This window comes from Orycteropus afer, unplaced genomic scaffold (assembly GCF_000298275.1).
Source record: "Orycteropus afer afer isolate SDZICR_OR568_19922 unplaced genomic scaffold, OryAfe1.0 scaffold00052, whole genome shotgun sequence".
Taxonomy (NCBI): domain Eukaryota; kingdom Metazoa; phylum Chordata; class Mammalia; order Tubulidentata; family Orycteropodidae; genus Orycteropus; species Orycteropus afer.
In genome coordinates, this window is record NW_006921639.1 from 13,733,791 (window position 1) to 13,756,063 (window position 22,273).

General features: G+C 41.7%; 1 protein-coding gene across 1 annotated transcript in view; it reads left to right on the forward strand.

Annotated features, from left to right (window-relative positions):
- Positions 1-22,273, forward strand: part of KCNMA1 (potassium calcium-activated channel subfamily M alpha 1) — a 1,147,148-nt gene that overhangs the window by 736,963 nt on the left and 387,912 nt on the right. Inside the window, exons 3-4 of the mRNA XM_007938677.2 lie at positions 2,444-2,537; positions 3,373-3,484. Coding sequence (XP_007936868.1) covers positions 2,444-2,537; positions 3,373-3,484 — 206 coding nt within the window. The remainder of the gene's footprint in view (positions 1-2,443; positions 2,538-3,372; positions 3,485-22,273) is intronic.

Here is a 22,273-nt window from a genome sequence, read left to right on the forward strand (position 1 = left end):
GTTCTCCCTCTCTATCAAGGATCTCCTACATAGATCCTCTTCCAAGTGGATGACAGTGATAGCCGGGTACTGTGTAGTTCTTCTGGTCTCATAGTCGTATAGGCTGCAGATCAGATGGTGTATGTACCAGTCGCTAGGACTAATTGTTTCTATGAAGTTTTGGTTTTCTTCATTCTTTTTTGTCTTGGACGAGGAGAGACCCATCATTGCATCTAGATGAAAACTTGCTAGCTTTTAAGATCCCAGTCACTACTCGCCAAAGTAGGAGTTGGAACAATGTTTTGTATAGTATGTTATGCCAATTGAGCTTGATGTCCCCTGCAAGCGACTGTGGTCCCGAGCCCACAGGTTCAGCTACTCGGTTGCTCTGGGTAACTGGCTGTGACCAAGCAGTGACCGCAGCCTTGCCCCTTGTCAGCTCTACTATACACCTGGTAATTCTGATCATTCACATAAACTTATAGGACTATTGTCTGCCAACCCTATACATGTTCTTGGATACACTCCCCACTTCATAGACATACCTACTAGTTCAGCCTGGCCACCCATCTGTCTACCCGTATACCCATGTTTGCCTTCACTGACAATGCAGTACTGTACGTGCAAAAGGATTCATCTTTGATCTGCAGTAGCTTTTTGGTCAACCTAGTCATGTGGTTCCTTTCACTATTCTAAGATTTCTGATGTCTTGTGGATCTTGTGAATTTCATTCTTGAAACAAAACCAAGTACCACAATAGTCTGGGAATTGTAGACATGTTACTTATTCACTGTAGGCTTGGATTTTCCTTTTTTCATCTAATTAGTAACTGTGTTGGAGAGCAGGCGAGTAGCAAAGGGGAAGCTATGATGTTTCACTTCTTTTGCTCCTGCCTCCTTTCTACTTTCAGGCCCAACTAACCAAATTCCACAGTATCTTTCCTCTCATTTCCCTGGTGTGGTGAAAAACTGGCAGTTGTCATTTCCTTGAGAAAAGGACTGTTTTTCAGTTTGTTTGTTTGTTTTTTCCTGTCTGCTTAGTCTGTAAATGCACATGTAGGTTACTCTTACTGCTTGTCTGGAAGTTTTTCCACATATGTGTGATTTGGAAGATGACAGAGGGCATGTTTGACTTGTTAGAGATGACCAATGGATCAATTCAATGCATGTCACATGATTGGAGGGTCCCACACTGACTTATCGCTCCTTGAAAAAGGTCCTGCTACCTGAATTGCACTGACTCCTGCCTGTTGAACAACCCAGCATCGTCCTTACAGAAGTACAACTATACTAACTGGTATTGCATTCAGCGATTTCCGAAGTGGTAGTACTGGGAAATCCTCCATCTTGCACTTCCCAAGCTAGCTCCCCCCTGCCTCCAAGAGGTCCGCGTTGCTTCCTGTTTGAGGAAAGATTGTGCTTCTCCACCCATCCCCTCTCCTTTCCCCTCCATTCACCTTCTCTATGTTCTTGGTCTGGGTGTTACCATTTGCTTACTGGTAACAGGATACTTTGAATTTTCACTCACAGCCTTGAGAAGCTTATGAGGCTTTCCTGCTTCCCACCCAGCCCAAACCTTGAGACTTTTCACACACTGATCCTCTGATTAGTATCGGTGCAGGAAAGCACATGGAAGCCATGTACCAGTTTGTATAGTGTACCCTTTTGAACTGCCTATTCTTGAACAAAGTACAGTGTGCTGGGGGTTCGCATTGGCTGCTTGACACACAAAAAGCCAATTAACCTGCATGCAAAAAAAAAAAAAAAAAAAAATTAACCCTTAGAGTACTGCTTCATATTCCTCAACATTTTGGTTTGATGGTCTAGAATTTTATCAGTTGGGCTATACATTTTCCCCCAGATCAGAGTATGTGAAGTCCATACATAGTCTAGTCAAACATCAACCAGGATCCTCTCCTGCACAGCTTCCTTGAGATGCTCCTGGCTCCTTTATTTATTAGTGAACTAATTGCTTCCTCAAGGTCTAAAACAGAGCCACTGTGCTTAATTGAAAATGGGTTCCACGTCCAGGGGGCTGGAGGGTGTGAAGGGCAGTATTTATCTTTGGTACATATCCTCGAAAAGAGATAAGTCAGTTCTTTAAGGGTTAATATGAAATTAAGGAATTTGATGATCTCTCCTGCTTGTCCTTCCTCCAAGGTGTCTGCATGATCCTCTTTAGAGTCTTAGCTCAACTGTTGAATGATGGTAAAAATAATATGAATACATAAAATTATATATATGTATATATATAAAACAATAGAAGAATGAAAGTCTGAATGGTTGAATGGAAAGACCCCTTGGCAATGCTTGCTTGATTATCACAGGGGGTGGAAAGACCAAATGTTTTATTTTATAAACATTCATTTTGTCCTCTACTCCAAGCACCACCAGTTCTCAGCATTGTGGAAACCTTGATGATGCTTTGCATTTACCTCTTGCTTTTTCTTCTTCCTGTCTAATAGCCCAATAGAATCCTGCCAGAATTTCTACAGAGATTTCACATTACAGATCGACATGGCTTTCAACGTGTTCTTCCTTCTCTACTTTGGCTTGCGGGTAAGTTTGAGCTACATTGCTCAGTGGTTTGATGAGGGCATGGAACTCTGGTATCCACCGATCATGCTCCTTCACTCTCTGCTCTTAGAGGCAAGATGAAGCCCGTGTTATCTAGGAAGCGAAATGTACCTGCATTATGATTTTCTGTCTGCAAGAGAGCCCTTTCCTTAACTAAACATTTTCTGGAACATGTTAATTTTGTTTCAAGGATGAGAAATAGAGATCAACTATTTCATAGAGATAACTATTAATGCTCCCTGGAAGATTGTTTCTCAGCCATTCAATCATTATTCCTTTAAAAATTAAATACAGGGAATAAAACAAAACAAAACTTTAAAAATTATGTTTAGCACTGCTCATGTTGCCAAGCAATGAAGGAGCAGTTATGAGAATAAAATCCGGGGGTAGACTGGTAGAATTTGGGGTTTGGAATTATATGAGACTCTGTTTAAGGGCGCTCTGCTGAATGTAGATTATACAGATGTGTGTGTGTGTGAATGAATGCATACACGCAGCTTTATTTACAATTATATTTACATTAGAGAGTCTAATGAAAGTAAGATCACTCAACCATCCCTATGATGCTGTTGTTGGAAATCACAGAAAAATATGCTGCCAGATCTCTCTCTAAGGCTAACATAGCATATATCCTATCATTTACACAAAAGAACTTTCAGATAAAAATAGCATCTGACTGGTATAGATATGAGAAGAACTGCAACATCTTCTTCCAGACTCCCATGAAAAACCAAAACATACCCTTTGGCAGAGTATATAGATTTAATGTCACCACCATGCTTCTGATTATTCTCTCTCTTTTCTCTTCTTTCTCCAGTTTATTGCAGCCAATGATAAGCTGTGGTTCTGGCTGGAAGTGAACTCTGTAGTGGATTTCTTCACGGTGCCTCCCGTGTTTGTGTCTGTGTACTTAAACAGAAGCTGGCTTGGTAAGTCAACCTCCTCCTCACTGGGTCCTGGGCTATGGTTAAAATATGGAATTTGGGATTTAGATTGGGCAGCCTGGTTGCGCCCACAGAAAGAAAGTTTTTGTGTAGTAATGTGAACAACTCTCCTGAAGGTTTGGAAGTTGGTGATGATAATTCTCCTTGGTGCACCCGGCCACACGGATTTGCACAGGTAGGACAACAGGTAGTGCAGTCTTACTGTTGTTGAGCTCGAGGTGTCATCACTGTCATGGCCAGGACATCCCTGTTCATAGGTCTGCTACTTTTCATTCAGGAAGTTGGAGTCAGGAGTGGACAAAGCAGCCTATGGGGACAAGGCTGACTTTCCAAGTGGTTGATTTAGGTGCCCCAGATGGGCTGCCTGCCAGTAGCATCTACCTGTGCTTCATTTTACAACCAGAAGGCTTTGCATGTTTTTTTTTTTTTTCTTTTTAATAGTTTTGAGTTCCTTTGTGGAGAAGGGAAAAGAGAAGCTTCTGGAGTTAGCCTCTCAGCTTACAGGAAGCAGAGCTCCTTCCTGTGTTAAAGGGAGAGCTTTCCTTGGAGCTGTGCTGGAACATTACTTCCTATCTCTCGAGACTATGCCTACTGATGTGAAAAGTAGCCCTCTCGGAGGATGGTCATGGCAGCCATGGGCTACCAGAGACCTCTTGCAGAAGTTCTTTTTGTCGTACTGATTGATTTTCTCCCTGAAGTTGAGTGTTTCTGTGGCCAGTGGATCTACTGGGGGATTAAGGGAGGCTAACGCAAGCCTTTGAGGACTATTTGTGGGTTCTTTTCATATTTACATTTAGAAATTTTTGGATTAACTTCATTTTTTTTTTTGGAGTAATATATATGTATTTTAGCCAGTGAAAGCATTCAAAAATGTTTAAAGAAAATATGAACTATCTCTTCCTGATGTATCCTTCACTGCCTTTTCCCCAAGATGACCAAAGTGAATAGTACTCTGTATTTTTCTTTAACACCCATTCTATCCCAAACAAACATGTCCATGTATATGCAAAAGTGTTTTAGAGGTTCTTGGTTTTGTACAAAAAGCTGTTTAAAATAATACATCTTAACACTGCAACTTGTTTTTATCTTATTAATAGATTATGGGTATCTCATTAGCTCCATAATAATTTATAATAGTTGCATAAAATTCCATATGTTGTCACAACTCAGTTTATTCAGCCACCTAATTGTTTCCTTTTCTGTTACTATAAACAAGGTTTAATAAACACCTTCATTCATATATCTGTGCAGTCCTATTTCTATAGCTAGTTCCAGGTTCCTGGAATAGGAATTGCTAGATCAAAGAATATATGTATTGTAATTTGTATAGCTGTTGATGGATACATTTCCAAAAATATTATGTCAAGATATACTCCTATTAGTAATATGTCTCAGTTCCCTTGCTAACACTGTGAATTTATTATATGCCTAGTGTAAAAATTTTTAAATAAATCTTTTATATATAATGCATGTGATTATTAAAAAAAAAAAGAAAAACCCTCACAGCCATTGAGTCTGATACATAGTGTGTGTCACTATTTATGAATGAGTCTGACACATAGTATGTGTCACTATTCTGACACATAGTGACCCTCATTGGGTTTCCAAGGTTGAAAATATTTTTGGAAGCAGACTGCCTCATCTTCCTTCCACAGAGCAGCTGGTGGATTCAAACCACCAATGCTAACCACTAAACTACCACAGTTCCTGAATATATGGATAAGCACACATATTTATCCACTCATACTCTATCCCATTAACCCATTGCCATCAAGTCAATTCCAATTCATAGCAACCTATAGGACAGAGAAGAATTGCCCCATGGTGTTTCCAAGGCTATAAATCTTTATGGAAGAAGGCTGCCTTATCTTTCTTCCACACAGTGGCTGTTGAGTTTAAACCACTTAGCCACTGCACCACCAGAGTTCTTCTCATACCTTATAAAGAGTCTGTTTTCTAATTAAAGTTGCATTCACTTGCTCAGTGGAAATGTTTTTGTCCTTGGTCTGAGACTTGCTTGGTTAGGTTTTCTAGCCAGTATGATGAGACCATTGGAGCTACACACAAACGTGATAGGTATCATAAGTGTCACCCAACTGTGCCCTCAGAGGCCCCAGGCATGTGGTTCAGGAGGCTATGCAGTGCCAGGCATCAGGGTCCCAGCTGCTTTGCTTCGTTGTTAACTGGCTTTGTGACCTTGGGGAACTCATGTCTCTCCACGTGGCTTGTTGTTTTTCATCTGTTAAATGAAGGTTGGACTAGATCTCAGAAATTCTCTAAGACACTTAGGTCATTAACAGGAAGTTTGGGGTCTAGGTTTTTGGAGAGAACTAGGAAGTTAATGCAATTAAGTTACGATATACCTGAATTAAAATTATGGATGGGCTGTTAACCAGGATTCTTTCCAAGACATTCTGGTACTATCAGTTCAAACATATACCCATACACATGCATACCCCCCACACACACACACACACTTACACACCTCAACACAAAAAACAAACACATATATCAGAGAGAAAAAGAGGAAGGAAGCTATTTCCTTGTCCTGGCTTCACTATAATTTCTCTGTACACTTGGGTAACTGCTTTTTTTTTTTTTTTTTTTTTTTTTTTTTTTTTTTGCTTTTCTAACCTCAGTTTCCATCCTGACAAATGAGAGGTCTTCATTAAATGACCTTCCCGTCCTCACTTTGTGGGTGTGAATCTTATGCCAATGTCCATTCTCTTTCTGTCCCCTGTGGTCAAGGGTGATGGAGGCGGCCCCTTCATGACTGGGGTGGAACAGATTCTGCCCCTTAAAGTTAGGAAGATGTTTCCTAAAACGTTTTAGTGTCAGGCCAACTGGGGTGCTTTTAAATCCATGCCTCTCTGCTAGTGATTTGATTTGGAGTTTTGGGAGTGTGTTCTAATCTGGTACAAAGTCTGTTGGTACAAACAGAAAGAAACAAAAGGGAATAAACCAAAAACCAAACTCACTGTCATTGAGTTGGATTCGACTCATAGGAACCCCTCCTTGGGTTTCCAAGGCAGTATCTGTACAGAAATAGATTACCCAGTCTTCCTTTTGAGGAATGGCTGGTAGGTTTGAACCACCAGTCTTCAGGTTAGCAGTCATATGCCTTAGGCACTATGCAACCAGAGCTCCCAGAAAAGGGAACTGTTATTGTTGTTGTTATGTGCCGTTGAGTTGGACCCAACTCATAGCGACCGCTCCTTGGGTTGCCGAGGCAGTATCACTATGGAAGTAGATTGCCCAGCTTTCCTTAAGGGAATAGATGAGGCTAAATTGAATTTTTAATGAGGTATATCTTTGCATCAACTTAGTTTGCTCTTCAAAAGAAATATGCTCTGAAAGTTTACTTGAGTTTATTCATTAATTTCATAGCATTTATTGACCACCTACTATATGCCAAGCCCTATTCCAGATGATTGGGAAACAATGATGAATAAAATGAACCAAGAGTCCTGACCTCTTATAGTGCAGTGGGAATATGGGGAGAACAACAACAACAAGAACAAAAGCTTAATACATAAGAAAATTATGTAGTATGCTCTCTCTCTCTCTCATTGCCATCGAGGAAGATCCGACTCATGGCGACCTCTCCTTGGGTTTCCAAGGCAGTATCACTCTGGAAGTAGATTGCGCAATCATCCTTTTGGGGAGTGGCTTGTGGGTTTTGAACCACCAGCCTTGTGATTAGCAGTCAAATGCCTTAGGAAGCATAAATTCTATTAAAACACAAGCCAATAACATTTTGGACCATAAAATCATAAAAGTAAATAACCTTTCTCATCTTATAGGATAAAACATTTTTTTAAGCATTTTATTGTTTGGATAAATGTTTATAGACCAAATTAGTTTCCATTCAACAGTTTATATACATTTTGTTTCATGATATTACTTACAGTCCACTCAATGCAACAGAACTCTTTCTACTTCTGCCCTGGGTTCCCTGTTTCCATTTGCTCTTTTTTTCCTGCCCCTTCCTGGTTTCCATACTTTGTTTTGGGGGAAATACTACCTTTCTGGTCTCATAGGGTTGATTTGTTCTGAGGAGTACATTCATAGATATTATTGTTCACCTTATAGGCCTGTCTGTTATTTGGCTGAAAGGTGATCCCTTGGAGTGGGTTCAATTCCAGGCTTGAAGGGTATTTAAGGGCCATTGTCCTGGGGATTCCACCAATCTCTGTCAGACCAGTAAGTCTGGTCTTTCTTATGTTTTTAAAGTTTGTTCTACATTTTTCTCCTATTCTGTCCAGGGCCTTCTATTGTGATCCCTTTCAGAGCAGTTGGTAGTGGTAGGTGGGTACCATCTACTTCTGGTCTCATGCTAGTGGTGGCTGTGGTTCACATGGGTGCATCTTTGATTTTCATCACTCTTCTTTGCTCTGCATGAGGAGAGACCAATAGTTGTATTTTAGATGGCCGCTTGCAAGCTTTTAAGACTCCATTTGCTACTCACCAAAGTAGGATGTAGACCATTATCTTTGTGGACTAGGTTATGCCAGTTGATCTAGATGTCCCCTGAGACTGTGGTCCTAAACCCCAAATCCCAGTGTCTTAGGTTCTCAAGGTGTTGGTTATGGCCAAGAAGTTTTCATAACTTTTCCCCGTACATGCTCTATTATATACATAGATATATATGTAGCATATGCAAATACGTTTATAGAAATGTCCTCAGCCAAGCCTGTATATGTTTGTGGGTGTACTCCCACATGCCATTCCTTACCTCTTCATCTTGCCTGTCTACCTATGTAGCTGCTTGCAAATTATTTTTTCCTTATTACTATTATTGTGTTGATAATAGTATTTTGCATAGTTATCTTTTACTCTGTGTACCTTCTAGTGTCTTCCTTTGTCTTGGTCATGTTGTATTGACCTCCCACTTATTATATATTGCCTTTCCCTTCACCCAAGGTAATACTACAAGGTAATGTCTACTCTCTAGTTACTCATTTTCCCTCCCTCCTCCTCCCATCCCTGATAACCATTAAAGAATATTGCTTTTTGTTTGTAAACCTTTTCTTGACATTTTTTAATAGTGGTCTCATACAATATTTGTCCTTTTGTCATTGACTTTTTTCACTCAGCATAATGTCCTCCAGGTTCATCCATGGAAACACCTTTTAATGGAATACTTTTGGTCCTTTGGTAACTCAGTGCCTTTGGAGAAATCCAAAACTGATCTACCCATTATGGAAGAGAATTCAGAATAAAAATTTCAAGGAGGTTCCCATGTCTGGTTTAATACATGGGTTATTACATCATGAAACAATTATTGTACTGATGAACTGCCAGAGATAAAATGAACATTCCCAGGAGGTATGGCTTATAAAGTAGAAGGAATAATCCCATTAAATGGAGCATTCCAGACAGTGCTGCTCTTCTCTCAGAGAATAAAAAGATGCCAAGGTTTGGGATGAGATACAGGAAGCTGAAATCTATCTCAGTTCTTCTGTAGAAGGTTCCTGAGGCAGAGGGCTGGGCTGTACCCAGCACTTTGCTGTTGTTGTTATAGATGTTGTCCAATTAATTCTAACTCATGGCGACCCTACTTGTTATAGAGTAGAATTGCTCCATAGGGATTTATTGTCAGTAAGCCCTGGCAGCACAATGTTTAAGCACTCAGCTGCTAACTGAAAGGTTGGCAGTTCAAATCCACCCAGTGGTTATGTGGGAGAAAGACCTGGTGATCTGCTCCTGTAAGGATTGCAACCTAGAAAACCCTATTGGCCAGTGCTACTCTGTCACATAACATAGTTATCTTTTACTGTGTAGTTATCTTTTACTGTGTCACTGTGAGTTGAAAATTGACTTCGTGGCACTTAACAGCAACAATAACAACAATCTTTATGGAAGCAGATTGCCAGGCCTGTCCTCTGTGGTACCTCTGGGTGGGTTACCAAACTTTAGATTAGCAGTTAAATGCAAACCGTTTGATCCCACCCAGCACTGTGAGGGGCTTAAATAAATAAATAACAGAATAAACACCAGGACTTCCACCCTTCCCTTTCTCAGGGTACAACCCAGTATGACCCAGGACACCCTGTTTGATTTCTTCTGTTACTGAATGATTGTGTATTATATAACCAATTCATGGTACGCCTATCTGCATCAGAGTAGAACTCTGCTCCATAGGGTTTTCAATGACTCATTTTTTTTGCAGGTAGATCTGCATACCCCTCTTTCGAAGTGCCTCTGGGAGAGTTGAACTTGCAACATCTCTGTTAGCAGCTTAGTTTTATAACCATTTGCGCTATCCAGGGACTCCTGCATATTATTTAGCCCAGTACCTATTTCATGGGAGCTCTGGTGGCATAGTCCCTAAGGCATTCGACTGGTAACCAGAAGGCTGGCGGTTCAAACCCACCAGCCACTCCATGGAAGGAAGGTTGGGCAATCTACTTCCATAGTGATACCACCTCAGAAACCCAAGGAGAGGTTCCAACATCTCTGTTAACAGCTGAGTTTTAGAACCATGTGCACCATCCACAGACTCCTGCATGTTATATAGCACAGTATATATTTACTTTATTGCACGTATCATCTTAGTACGTTTAACAATATATTAATGAAAATAGCTGATATTTATTCAGGCACTGCTATGTGCCATGTACTCATCTAGGCCCCTTGCATCTATGCATACTCCCTCCCTTGCATCTTCAGAGCAAATCTGTGAGGGTAGGAATTGTTATTTTCCCCTTTTAATAGATGAGAAAACTGAGTCTCAGAGAGAGATTAAGTCTCTTACCCCTGGCCACATATCTCAAACTGTGGAAAGGATGATTTACCCAGTTTCTGCCTGACTTCAAATCCATGCTCTGATGCTTCTCTCCTGCCATTGCCCTTGTCTTTGAAAGAGTTTTGCCTTGAGGACTGGGTTGAGAATGACTGAGCTGGTTTTGCTTCTCGATGTTGGCATCCCTCCATCTCCCCTTATTCATAAAGAGCTTCACTTCAGGCAAGAAAAGAGGAAAGAGATCTTATTTAAGACCATGCATTTTAATGTCTCTTCTTTCACACGCCTCTCTCCTTACTCAAACCCACTTTCTAGAATTGCTGCTAGGATCAGGGAAATGCACGGAGCTAGCGTGGAGATGCCTGAGTCCCAGTGTCCCTGAACAATTTGGAAATCTGATTTGTTCCACCTCAGAGAGAGAGACTTGATAGCATTAGCACTTCTGTCAGTCGTGTGAAGATGAGAGCCAAGCTCTGGGCTTGACTACCTCGATTCAAACCTGTGCTCAAAACCAAAGAAAACTAAACCCACTGCCAATAAGTCAATTCCAACTCAACAGCAACCATTTAGGATGGAGCAGAACTGCCCCATATGTTTTCCAAGGCTTTAAATCTTTATGATGAAGACTGCCTCTCCTACAGAGTGACTGGTGGGTTTGAACCATCAACCTTTTTTGTGGTTAGCAGCTGAATGCTTTAACCACTGTGCCACCAGAGATCCCTTTAATTTTTGTTCAGCCACTAATAGGTCATTTTGATCAAGGTAATTTTACCTGTTTCAGACTCAGTTGTCTTACCTGTACAGTGGGGATGAAAATGGCATTTACCTCAGAGAGCTGCACTGAGGATGAACTGAGGTAATGGAAAGCATCATGTACATAGTAAGAGCTTCATGAACCAAAGTGAACCAAACCCACTGCCATTGAATTAATTCTAACTCACAGTGACCCTATAGGACAGAGTAGGACTGCTCCACAGTGTTTTCAAGGCTATGAATCTTTAACAGAAGTGGGCTGCTTCGTCTTTCTCCCATGGAGTGGCTGGTGGACTTGGACTGCCAACCATTTGGTTAGCAGCTGAATGTGTAACCACTGTGCCACCAGAGCTCCTGGCTTCATGAATAAGAAGCCGTTATTATCCCAAGCCTCCCTGCCTCATCTACCTATAATATTTTAAAGCACCAAGGGAGAAAACAAACCAGGATGGAACCCAAAATAAGCCAGCGGGAGGTGAGGACATCCATCTTGGCATACAGCAAGCCACTGCTTATTTTAATTCCTGTTCCCACACACCAACTTACTCATTTTTGTGTTTCTTTTGCAAAATCCTCATCCTACCTCCCTACAATAAATGCACCTTGAAATGAGCAATGTAGCTTAATTTTAGACCTGAATAACATGGTACTAGGGAGAACTTTTTTGTCTGTCTCCTTCTTACAGACACTATATCCCCGAGGTAGGTCAATGGGCTATGACTCCTGTGTGTGTGTGTGTGTGTGTGTGTGTCTGTCTGTCTGTCTGTCTGTGTGTATGTGTTTGTTCAAGATCATTGCGGGTGGTTAAAAAAAAAAGTGTGAGAGAGCAGAGGAAACTTAAGGCACTCACCAGCGGGTCATCTAACTCAGTTTTGTTGAGCACCTAGTATCTATCTACTCATTATGGGATAAGAAACATGTGCCTAGTTTTGGAGTCCTGGGTAGTGCAAATGGTTAAGCACTTCACTGCTAGCCAGAATGCTGGTGCTTCAAATTCACCCAGAAGAGCCTCAGAAGGCAGGCTTGTCAATCTATTTCTTAAAAAACTATGGAGCAGTTCTACTCCACACACACAGGGTTGCTGTGAGTCAGATTGAACGTGATGGCAATTAACAAACACAACAGCATGCCTGATTTTACTGTGATCCCCAACATCCTCCCCTCTGTTAAACTTGGGATGTGCTAAGGGGTCATTGGCACTGTAGTCGGAAAACTCTGAGCTCATTCTCTAATTGTCTTAGACCTGTAATTCCCTAGCATATCAACCTTCATTAAACTGTTGAAAAATAGAAAAATGAGTTCATGCCCAGTCACCAAGTAAAATGATTGCGAGCATCTGCTTATAAATATATGCCTGTCCAGTCCCTTTATGTGTCAAAAGGTGATACAAAACAGGATTGAAGAAAAACTACAGATCCTTAAAAACAACAACAACAAAAAGACAAAACCAGTTCCTATTCAAGACCAAGGTTTCAATCTAGTTTTGGAACCAAAATAAGCACACATGCAGGAACAACATCAGGTAACATCATCCAGTATATAATTAAGGCCAAAATTGTGAGGTACAGGTTGTAAGGGCTGTGGGAGTTCAGAGGAGAGAGCTCACGTGGGTGGAAGAATGAAGGAGGTTTTGGTGGAGGATATGTGCTGGGGATGGGAGCAGAGTGTGGAGGGTAGGGGATTAGGGAGCAGACAGTCTTGCTGATGATGATAGGCAGAGTGGTAAGGAGTGAGCCTTTCTAGGAGAGAAACACATGGCATGTAGATGGTGGCACGTGCCCATGGATGAGGATGACATCCCATAGGGGAAAGTCTTCTCATGTGCCAGGCATCATCCCACAAACCTGTGAGATGAGTGTGTTGGTTGCCTGTAGTTGCTGTACCAAACAGCCACACGTTTAGTGTCTTATAAGAAGTTCTGAGTGCATACATGGTCTCAGCTGCTAACTGGAAAGTTGGAGGCTCAGGTCCACCCAGAAGTGCATTGGAAGAAAGTCCTGGTGATCTGATTCTGGAAACTCAGCCATTGAAAATGCTGTGGAGCACAGTTCTACTCGGACACATGTGGGATCATCATGAATTGGACTCAGTGGCGCCAGGTTTATTTAAAACAACAACAACAACATATTATATTACAGTTTTGAAGGTCAGAAGATTCAATATAGCTCTTACTGAAGAAAAATCAAGGTGTCAGCAGGTCTCTATTCCCTTCTGGAGGCTCTATGGGAGAATCCATTTCCTTACTTTTTCCAAGTTTCTAGAGGCTGCCCACATTCCTTGGCTCATGTCATTTTCCTCCATCTTCAAACTGGCAATGATGGTTCCAGTCCTTCTCACGTTGCATCACTTTGATCTTGTTTCTGTCTTCCTTTTTTTTCCTCTGACTCTCCTCTTCTGTCTTCATCTTTCTATGTTAAGGCCACTTGTGATTACATTTGCCCAATGGATAATCTAGAGTTATCGCCCCATCTCAAGGTCAGCTGATGAACAACCTTAATTCTGTCTCTTGCCTAAATTGCTCTTTACTGTGTAAGGTAACATATTCACATGTTCCCAGGATTAGAATTTGGGCATCTATTGGGGGTGGGGGTGTCATTATTCTGCCTACCATGAGTGTTGTTATTCCCATTTTGCCAAAGAGGAAACTGAGGCTCAGAGGGAGTAAGTAACTTGCCAGGAAGAGTTAGAGCTGAGATCCCTGCCCTGTTGAGGTCTTCTAGTAGCTCCACAAAGCCCATGACAAAAAGTCCAAAAGCTTCAGCAGCCATTCAACCTTGCCTCATTGCACTTTTCTAACCTGTTTGGGAGGATAGCCTGGTGAAGCTCCTCTTTGGGTTCTGAATCCCTTCCTCTTCCCTTTCTTTAGGGTAGTGAATTACTAGATGGACTTGTCTATTGCCCATTGTTCTCAGCAAGGTCTGGGGACCCCTTCCTGTGGAGCTGCAGCCAGTAAGGGGACGTGTTAGGTCTGCCTATGCCCTGTGTAAATGCCCTCTTTCCTTAGAAATCATACTTTCTTGATTTTTGGAGTTTACTTGAAAGAGTAAGAAGAGAACAGAGTTGAACGGTACCAAATGAGGTCAAAGAGTTGTGAAGATAACATTTTTCCCAAAGAAAGTAACATGTAACACCATTTGCCCCTTTTCATGTTCACCTTGTCAGGGGCTTGGCTGCAGTCATGAGGTCTTTGTTGGCTGGCCCCTTCACCATAGCATCTGGCTCAGGGTCACTCCTTGGGTTGAAGAACCCCTCTTCAGGCTGAGGTCAGGACCATTTAGTTGGCAGTTGGACCTTACATTGAAGAACTTCTGCAGCTGGTAAGAATGAACAAGAGTAAAAGCATTGGCAAATTTCTGTGTCCTGACATCAGTCGTTTTCAGAGTACTGTGATGAAAAACCAGAGAGTGGTTTGGCCAGAGAGTGGAGGTAGTCCCTTATGGGCTGCCCCCAGTGCATAGCCCTGACTCCCAGACCCCCATCTCCATAAACTTTACACTTCCAGTCTGCCTGGTTGCTTGGTTGCCTCCTCAGAGCATCTGGCCTGCTGCCTCTTCCCTTGAGCCAATGTCATGAAAACGTTTCTTCCCTGGCTCTGCTGCTTGAAATCCTGCTCTCAGTTAAGGCACAACCCTAACTCCACCTCCTGTTTGAAGCTTTCTAATTCTCCCAGTAGAAATAAATGTCTCCTGACCATTGTTAGCATTGGTTTCTGGGACTGGTGTTATGACAACACTGCATATAGCAGTTGGCTTTGCACTGTCAGCTTAGAATGTAAGCTCTGTGACAGCAAGGAGTCTCTGGGTGTTACAAACAGTTAACACACTGCTAACAAAAGGTGGGCAGTTCACATCTACCTGGAGGGTGCCTCGGAAGAAAGGCCCTGTTTCCAGAAGCTCAGCCATTAAAAACCCTATGGAGCAGTTCTACTCTGACATGAATGGGGTCACCTTGAGTTGGAATCAGTTTGACAGCAACTGGTGTTTTATGATGACGGGGTGGCAGGGACTTTGACCATCTGTTTTTCTGCTGTATCCCCAATGCCTAGAACAGTGTCAGGCAAATAATCTGTGTTTTGTGAATGAAAGAGTGAGTCAATGAATGAATAAGTAGATCTTCTTATAATAATGATAATTAATAATTTTTGTTGGCTTATTAGGAGCCAGAAATCATGCTCAGCATCTCAGGCATCATCTCAGTTAATATTCACAACAAACAATTGAGAAAATGTGCTTTTGGTCCAGTTTTACAATTTAGAAAACAGGTTCAGGGGTTAGATAACTTTGAGGTGGTAAATGGTGGATGTAGGACTCAGCCAACGTTCTGGTTCTATGGCTATGCTTTTGAAATTACATGGCCATTGGTTCCTTAGGCCAGTAGCATCAGCATCACCTGGGAACTTGTTAGAAATGTGAGTTCTCAGACCCTGTCCTAGAACCACTGAATCAAACTCTGCAACAGGGGACTCAGCATGCTGTGTTTTTAACAAGCTTCCAGATGATCCTGATGCTGGCTCAATTTTGAGAACCACTGTCCTATAAGCTATACACACATTAGAATCCTCTGGAGACCTTTCAAAACTCTGGATGTCCAGGCCAAACTTCCAGCCAATTAAATCTGAATCTCTAAGGGTAGGGCCCAGGCTCAGCATTTCTGAACACTCCCCAGTTGCTTCCAATGTGTGGTAAGGATGAGAGCCACTTTATATCTCTGTTAATATTTGGTACATTTTTTCCCTAGAAGACTTTGTTGTTGTTATGTGCCATTGAGTTGGACCTGACTCATAGCAACCCCTCCTTGGGTTTCTGAGGTTGTGTCACTATGGAAGTAGATTGCCCAATCTTCCTTCCAAGGTGGGCTGGTGGGTTTGAACCGCCAGCCTTCTGGTTAGCAGTCAAGTGCCTTAGGCACTACGCCACCAGAGCTCCTCTAAAAGACTTATTGCCATTGAATTGATTCCAACTCATAGTAACCCTACAGGGCAGAGTAGAACTGCTCCTTAGGGTTTCCAAGGCTGTAAATCTTTACAGAAGCAGACTGTCTCATTTTTCTCCCATGGGGCATCTGATGGGTTTGAACCACTGACCTTTTGGTTAACAGCTGAATGTTTAACCACTATGCCACCAGAGCTCCCTTCCCTTAAAGAGTGCTTTTGAAATTTCAGTGTGCATATGAAGTACCAGGAAATATTTGTAGAATGCAATTTTGGATTCAGGAAGTCTGGGGTGGACTTGAGATGCTACATTTCTTCAGTCTCCAGGTGATGCTGATGCTGATGCTGCTGGCCTAGGGGGCAATGTTTTAAGTAGCAAAGCTCTAAAGTCTAGATTGTGCTAACTACATTTGACTCTTTAAATGTAAATTAAAATGAAAAACTCAGTTCCTCAGTCATACTAGCCACATTTCAAGTGCTCAATAGCCACACGGGACTGGTGGCTACCATTTTGAACAGTGCAGATATAGTATATTTTCAACATTGCAGAAAGTTCTATTGGATTGCACTGCTCTGTAATGTGTCTTGTGTAACTAAGCCCCATAATTATACTAAGCACCATAACTGTCTACTTTTTGTGTGTTCAAGACACCCTTGCACACACTGGATACTTATGTTTGTTGAAGTGAGTTTTAGTGAAAGGACCAAATGGTGCAAATTCTATATCTAAGAGAAATAAACACTTGCTTGAGCAGATGCTAGGGAAATCATTAATACACTGTCAAAATGAAACCCACTGCCATTCCACCCCCCAAATTAAGTTTAAATATATTTAAGGCCTCCATAGGTATTGGCGAAAACATCTAACTGCTAACCAAAATGTTGGTGGTTTGAGCCTACCAGCTGCTCCACGGGAGAAAGATAAGGCAATATGCCTCAATAGAGATTTACAGCCTTGGAAATCCTATGGGGCAGTTATCTGTCCCGTAAGGTTGCCATGAGTGGAAATCGACTCGATGGCAGTGGGCTTTTTGGTTTTTATAGACAGAAAAGCGCTAAAGAGATGCTGGGCCTGGCTGCAGCCCAACTCCTTCCCCAGGACTCCTTACTCTCCCAAAGCTATTGAAATGGCCTTTTCAGGCTCTGAAGGGAAAGGTCTCTGGTTCCCCCTACAGGACTGTTCTGGAGTTTGTTGTATTAGTGTGAAGTGAAGTCCTTGTACTCCCACAAGGTCTTTGTGATCTGAGACCTTGACTAGACTCAGCCACTGTTAACAAGAACTCTCTGTTCTCCTACCCCTTGGGTGAAGCTCAGGTTCCTATTTTCGGTGCCTGGGTCTGGAGGAAGGGCCTTGGAGATCCCCAGAGGACACTTGCTTGCTGAGGGGACCCATCCTACATGTTGACATCCAGGTCCCCTGAAGCCCAAAGCCTTCTAAGTAAACCTCCTCCTGCAGTTAGTGGTTTTATTTTTAAAAAATAAAATACCGAAAAATACAGGTGTCTTTAGAAGAGAGAGAACATAAAAGATCAAAAGCAAGTGCAAGCATACAAGCATGAGCTCTAAGAGAAAAAGTGCTTCTGTCACCAGGGTGAAGTTGGATGTGTTCATATGATCCATGTGAGTATGTGTGTATAAACGAGCTCTAGTGGTGTAGTGGTAAGGCATTCAGCTGGTAACCAGAAGGTTGGTGGTTCAAACCCACCAGCTGCTCCATGGGAGGAAGATGAGGCGATCTTCTTCCATAAAGATTTATAGCTTTGGAAACCCAATGGGGGTCACTATGAGTTGGAAATGATTCGATGGTAGTGGGTTTGGTTTTTTGGTTTTTATGTTTGTATAAATCATCTCAGTTACTTCTCTGAACAATGCTATGGAATTATTTCATTATTAGCTACATCTTAAGATGAGAAAACTAAGGCCTAGATGGGTTAAGTAACTTGCAGAGAGTTACGTAGTGAGTCAGTAGCAGAGCCAGATTAGAACCCAGCAGTCTACCACTGAGGGCCGTGTTCCACATTACTGAGCGACCTCCCACACCATAAACTTACCTAGTGATTATAGTTACATTTAAAACAAAGTCTAATAGTCTTGTCTAACCAGATAAAATACTAGATGCACTTTCCTGCTTATCACAGAAGCCAGAGAGATTGTCTAACAGAATTTCACTGATACTTCCAGGTGAGAAAGGAAATTAAAATAACTCCATCCTTTTCTAAATAAATAAATACTTTTCATTGAGTTAATAGAATTTCTAGGAGCTCTGGTGGCATAGTGCCTAAGACATTTGACTGCCAACCAAAAGGCTGGCAGTTCAAACCCACTAGCCACTCCTCGGAAGGAAGATTGGGCAATCTACTTCAGTAGTGATACCACCTTGGAAACCCAAGGAGGGGTTGCTGTGAGTTGGATTTGACTCAAGGGCAGTGAGTGTGATGTTTTTTGTGGGGGGGGGTGTGTGGGTGGAATAGAATTTCTGTAACTTACTAGCCTCCAAAAAAGTTGTGTTTTTTTTTTTTAATCTTTTTCACTAGTCTACTTTTCTGAGGTTCTCTTGATCTGTTCTGTACAAGTAGCCAAATACAGATGCCTAGGGTTCTTAGTTAGCCTTACTTACGTGTAAGAAAAAGACTCTAAGACTTTTCAGTGATTTAAAAACTGCACATGCAGCAAGCGAAGGTGATTGTGATGAAGAATTTGTCCTGAGTAGAAGCTGGTTCTGGAAGGAAGGTTGGGCAATCTACTTCTGTAGTGATATCGCCTCGGAAACCCAAGGAGGGTTCGCTATGAGTTAGATCTGACTCGACAGCACATAACAACAACAAGAACAAGGAGTTGGTTCAGTCATTTCAAAGTGAGGCCTCATTTACATAACATCAAAGGGCAAGTAGGAGTTGTCCATAAGTTTGTAACCAGGGAGTGCCTTTCAATAAAAATAATCCATACTATTATCCTCAGTCCATCTTTAAATGCTATCATTTTAGAGATTGTGGACTCTAATCTCCACTTGAGCTTATATTTTGGGGAAAGAAAAGTCAATGGCACTATGGATCTTGTGTATAACCCTGAGATGGAATTGCTGTATATGGCAAGAGAAATGAGCTCATTATAAGTTTAGCCCCTGAGATTGGGTTCTGAAGAAGGAAGTCCCTGCAAAGTGGAATGTTAAAAGTTGGAATATATTTCAGGGAGCTGATGGCTGTATAGCTGCAACCATTTGCTTGTAGAGCAATTATTCCCTCTAAGAGATATCCAGTTGTGTTCTTTTGATATTGCTTTGTCACGGACATGCTTTAAATAAGATGCCCTCTGTAGGCAACAGAGATTCTAAATCTTCATTGAGTTGCACAGGTCTGTTAGATGCCAAATTGGAAATAACATCCTAAAATGAATGTCTTCAAGGAACGAATTCAGCAGTACGTTTTCATAGGTGCCAAAAGCTCTCCAGATGGCTGTACTTCACTGGGGCTATTATTGGAGCAGCCTCTGAACAACCTGAATCTTTAGGGCTGGATGTGTATTTACCTTAGCATCCTCTTCAAAAATAGATGGCTTGTTTTTTTTTTTTTTAATATGAATCCAGGGCTTTGAGTGATTGAGATTTGAGCTGGCTAGATCAGGAAGGAAGAAAATAAACACCAAGAGCAGCTCTTAGATGCCAGTGCACTTGAATAAGGCAACTCCTACTGTGTGCACATCATTGACTCCTGTGAGCCACACAAGGATGGGAAAACACAGATTCTGTCCTTAAGATGCTGATAACGTAATGGAGTGGAAACTTTAGAAGGAAGAACAATAAGTATTGTGGTGATTCATAGAGGAACAGCTGGCGAGAAGTTGACCATCCCAGCCCAGAGTAGACAGCTGTCTCACAAATAAACACATTCCTTCTAGAACTATGGTACTCCAGGTGTGGTCTGGAGGCCAGTGAATCATCTGCGAGCTCATTAAAAATGAAAGTTTTAGAGCCCACTCTCAGACCTATGGAATTAGACTCTCAGGGGCAGGGCTAAGGAGTCTATGGTTTAACAAGCCCTCCAGGTGATTCTTAAATATGCTGAAGGACCTTTGGCGCAGTGTATTATAATCACCTGGAGAGCTTTGAGCCCTCCTCTTGGCCAGGCCGTACTTCAGAACAAAAAAACAAACTCACTGTCGTCGAGTTGATTCCAACTCATAGTGACACCTTTTGGTTTCCGAGGCAGTAAATCTTTACAGAAGTAGATTGCCCAGTCTTCTTTCCATGGAGTGGTTGGTGGGTTTGAACCGCCAACCTTCTGGTTAGCAGTCAAATGTCTTAGGTACTAAGCTATGATAGCTCTTTTCAGACCAAGTACATGAGAATATTTTAAAGTTCCCAAGGAATTCCAATGTGTGGCCAGGTTTGACAAATCTTTCCTGGTGCTGGGTCTCAGAATAGAATAACAAATCTTAGTATCTGAAGAACTGAAGACAGGTAAACCCATTTGAGTTTACTTTTCTCAGACCCATTGTGTCAGCCTTTTTTGGTCATGATTATGGGCAGCTGCTATGTGTTTGGAATCTCTGGGTGGTACAAATGGTTAATGTGCTAGGCTGATAACCAGAAGGTTGGAGGGTTAAGTCTACCAACCTCAGAAGAAGGGCTTGGTGATCTACTTCCATTGAAAACCCTATGCTAGGCTGCTAACCAGAAGGTTGGAGGGTTAAGTCCACCAACCTCAGAAGAAGGGCTTGGTGATCTACTTCCATTGAAAACCCTATGGAATACAGTTCAACTCTGACACACATGAAGTTACCATGAGTTAGATCTATGTATTCTAGATAGACTGGTTCTCAAACCGGTGTGCATAAGAATTGTCAGAAGGCTATGTGATCCTCAGCCTATATGACTATGAGCCATGAGACCAGAAGAACTAGATAGTAGTGCCTGGCTACCACTGTCAACCACTTGGAGGGAAATCAGCACAGGAGATCCTGGATAGAGCGGGAGAACAATGTAGAACAAAACTCAAAATCATTAAAAAAAAAAAAAGACCAGGTTTGCTTGTTTGATAAAGCCTGATGAGACTCCTGAGACTATGGCCCCTAGCTAACCTTCAGGTCTGGAATTGAGCTCACTCCTGTGGCTTCCAGCTAAACAATAGACAGGCATGTGGGCTGAAGATTTACATCAAGTAGATACACTACTTGGAGCATCAATCATGGGAGAACAGAAGGCAGTGTTTGCACAGGGAGTCAGCTCGGGGGTGGTGGGAGTGCATGGAAGGAAGGAGCCAGGGAAGAGGTAACCACAAGAAAGAAGTGAGAAGAGAGCTATTAGATTGTGGGGAATTGCAGGCAATGTCATGAGACAAAATGTGTATGAATTGTATGGAAAATGATTTTTTTCTGTAAACTTTCACCCAAATCACAATAAAAATTAAAACAAAAAATCATTAGAAGGATATTTCTGATCTAGTCCACTTGGGGTGGGACCTGAGGATTTGCATTGCTTAACAAGTTCCCAAGTGCTGCTGGTCTAGGGCTTTTACATTCCAAAATAACAGTATTTTTGTCAATGTAATTCCTTTTTCAATATTCTTTTTATTATTATTATATTTATTTTTTATTTTTGCAGTGTTTCCTCCCTTCTCCTCTCACCCCTCATAATCAACAGAGAAAGTTTCCTTCCGTATATAAACTTTTCCTTGACTTTTTACAGTGATGAACTAATACCATATTTGTCCTGTAATTGACTTATTTCACTCAGCATAATGTCCTCCAAGTTCATCCACGTTATGTGGTGTTTTGTAGATTCTACATTAGTCTTTAGTGTTGCATAGTATTCCATTGTGTGTATGTACCATAGTTTGCTATCCATTCTTCTGTTGATGAGCATCTAGGTGGCTTCCATCTTTTTGGTATCATAAATAGTGCTGCGATGAACATGGCTGTGCATATGTCTGTTCTTGTCCTGGCTCTCACTTCTTTAGAATATATACCTAGTAATGGGATTGCTGAATCAAATGGCATTTCTAATTACAAATTTTTAAGGAACCACCATACTGCTTTTCCCAGTGGTTGTATAATTTGGCAGTTCTACCAGCAGTGTATGAGAGTCCCAGTCTCTCCACATCCTCGCCAGCATTTGTTGTTTTCTGTCTTGTTGAACTTTGCTATTAGTACTGTGGCCAGATGGTATTTCATTGTTTTGATTTGATCTCTCTGATAGTGGCATAGTGCCTAAGGCATTTGACTGCTAACCAGAAGACTGGTAGTTCAAAACCACCAGCCACTCCTTAGAAGGAAGATTGGGCAATCTACTTCTGTAGAGATACCACCTCGGAAACCCAAGGAGGGGTGGCTAAGAGTCAAATCGATTCAA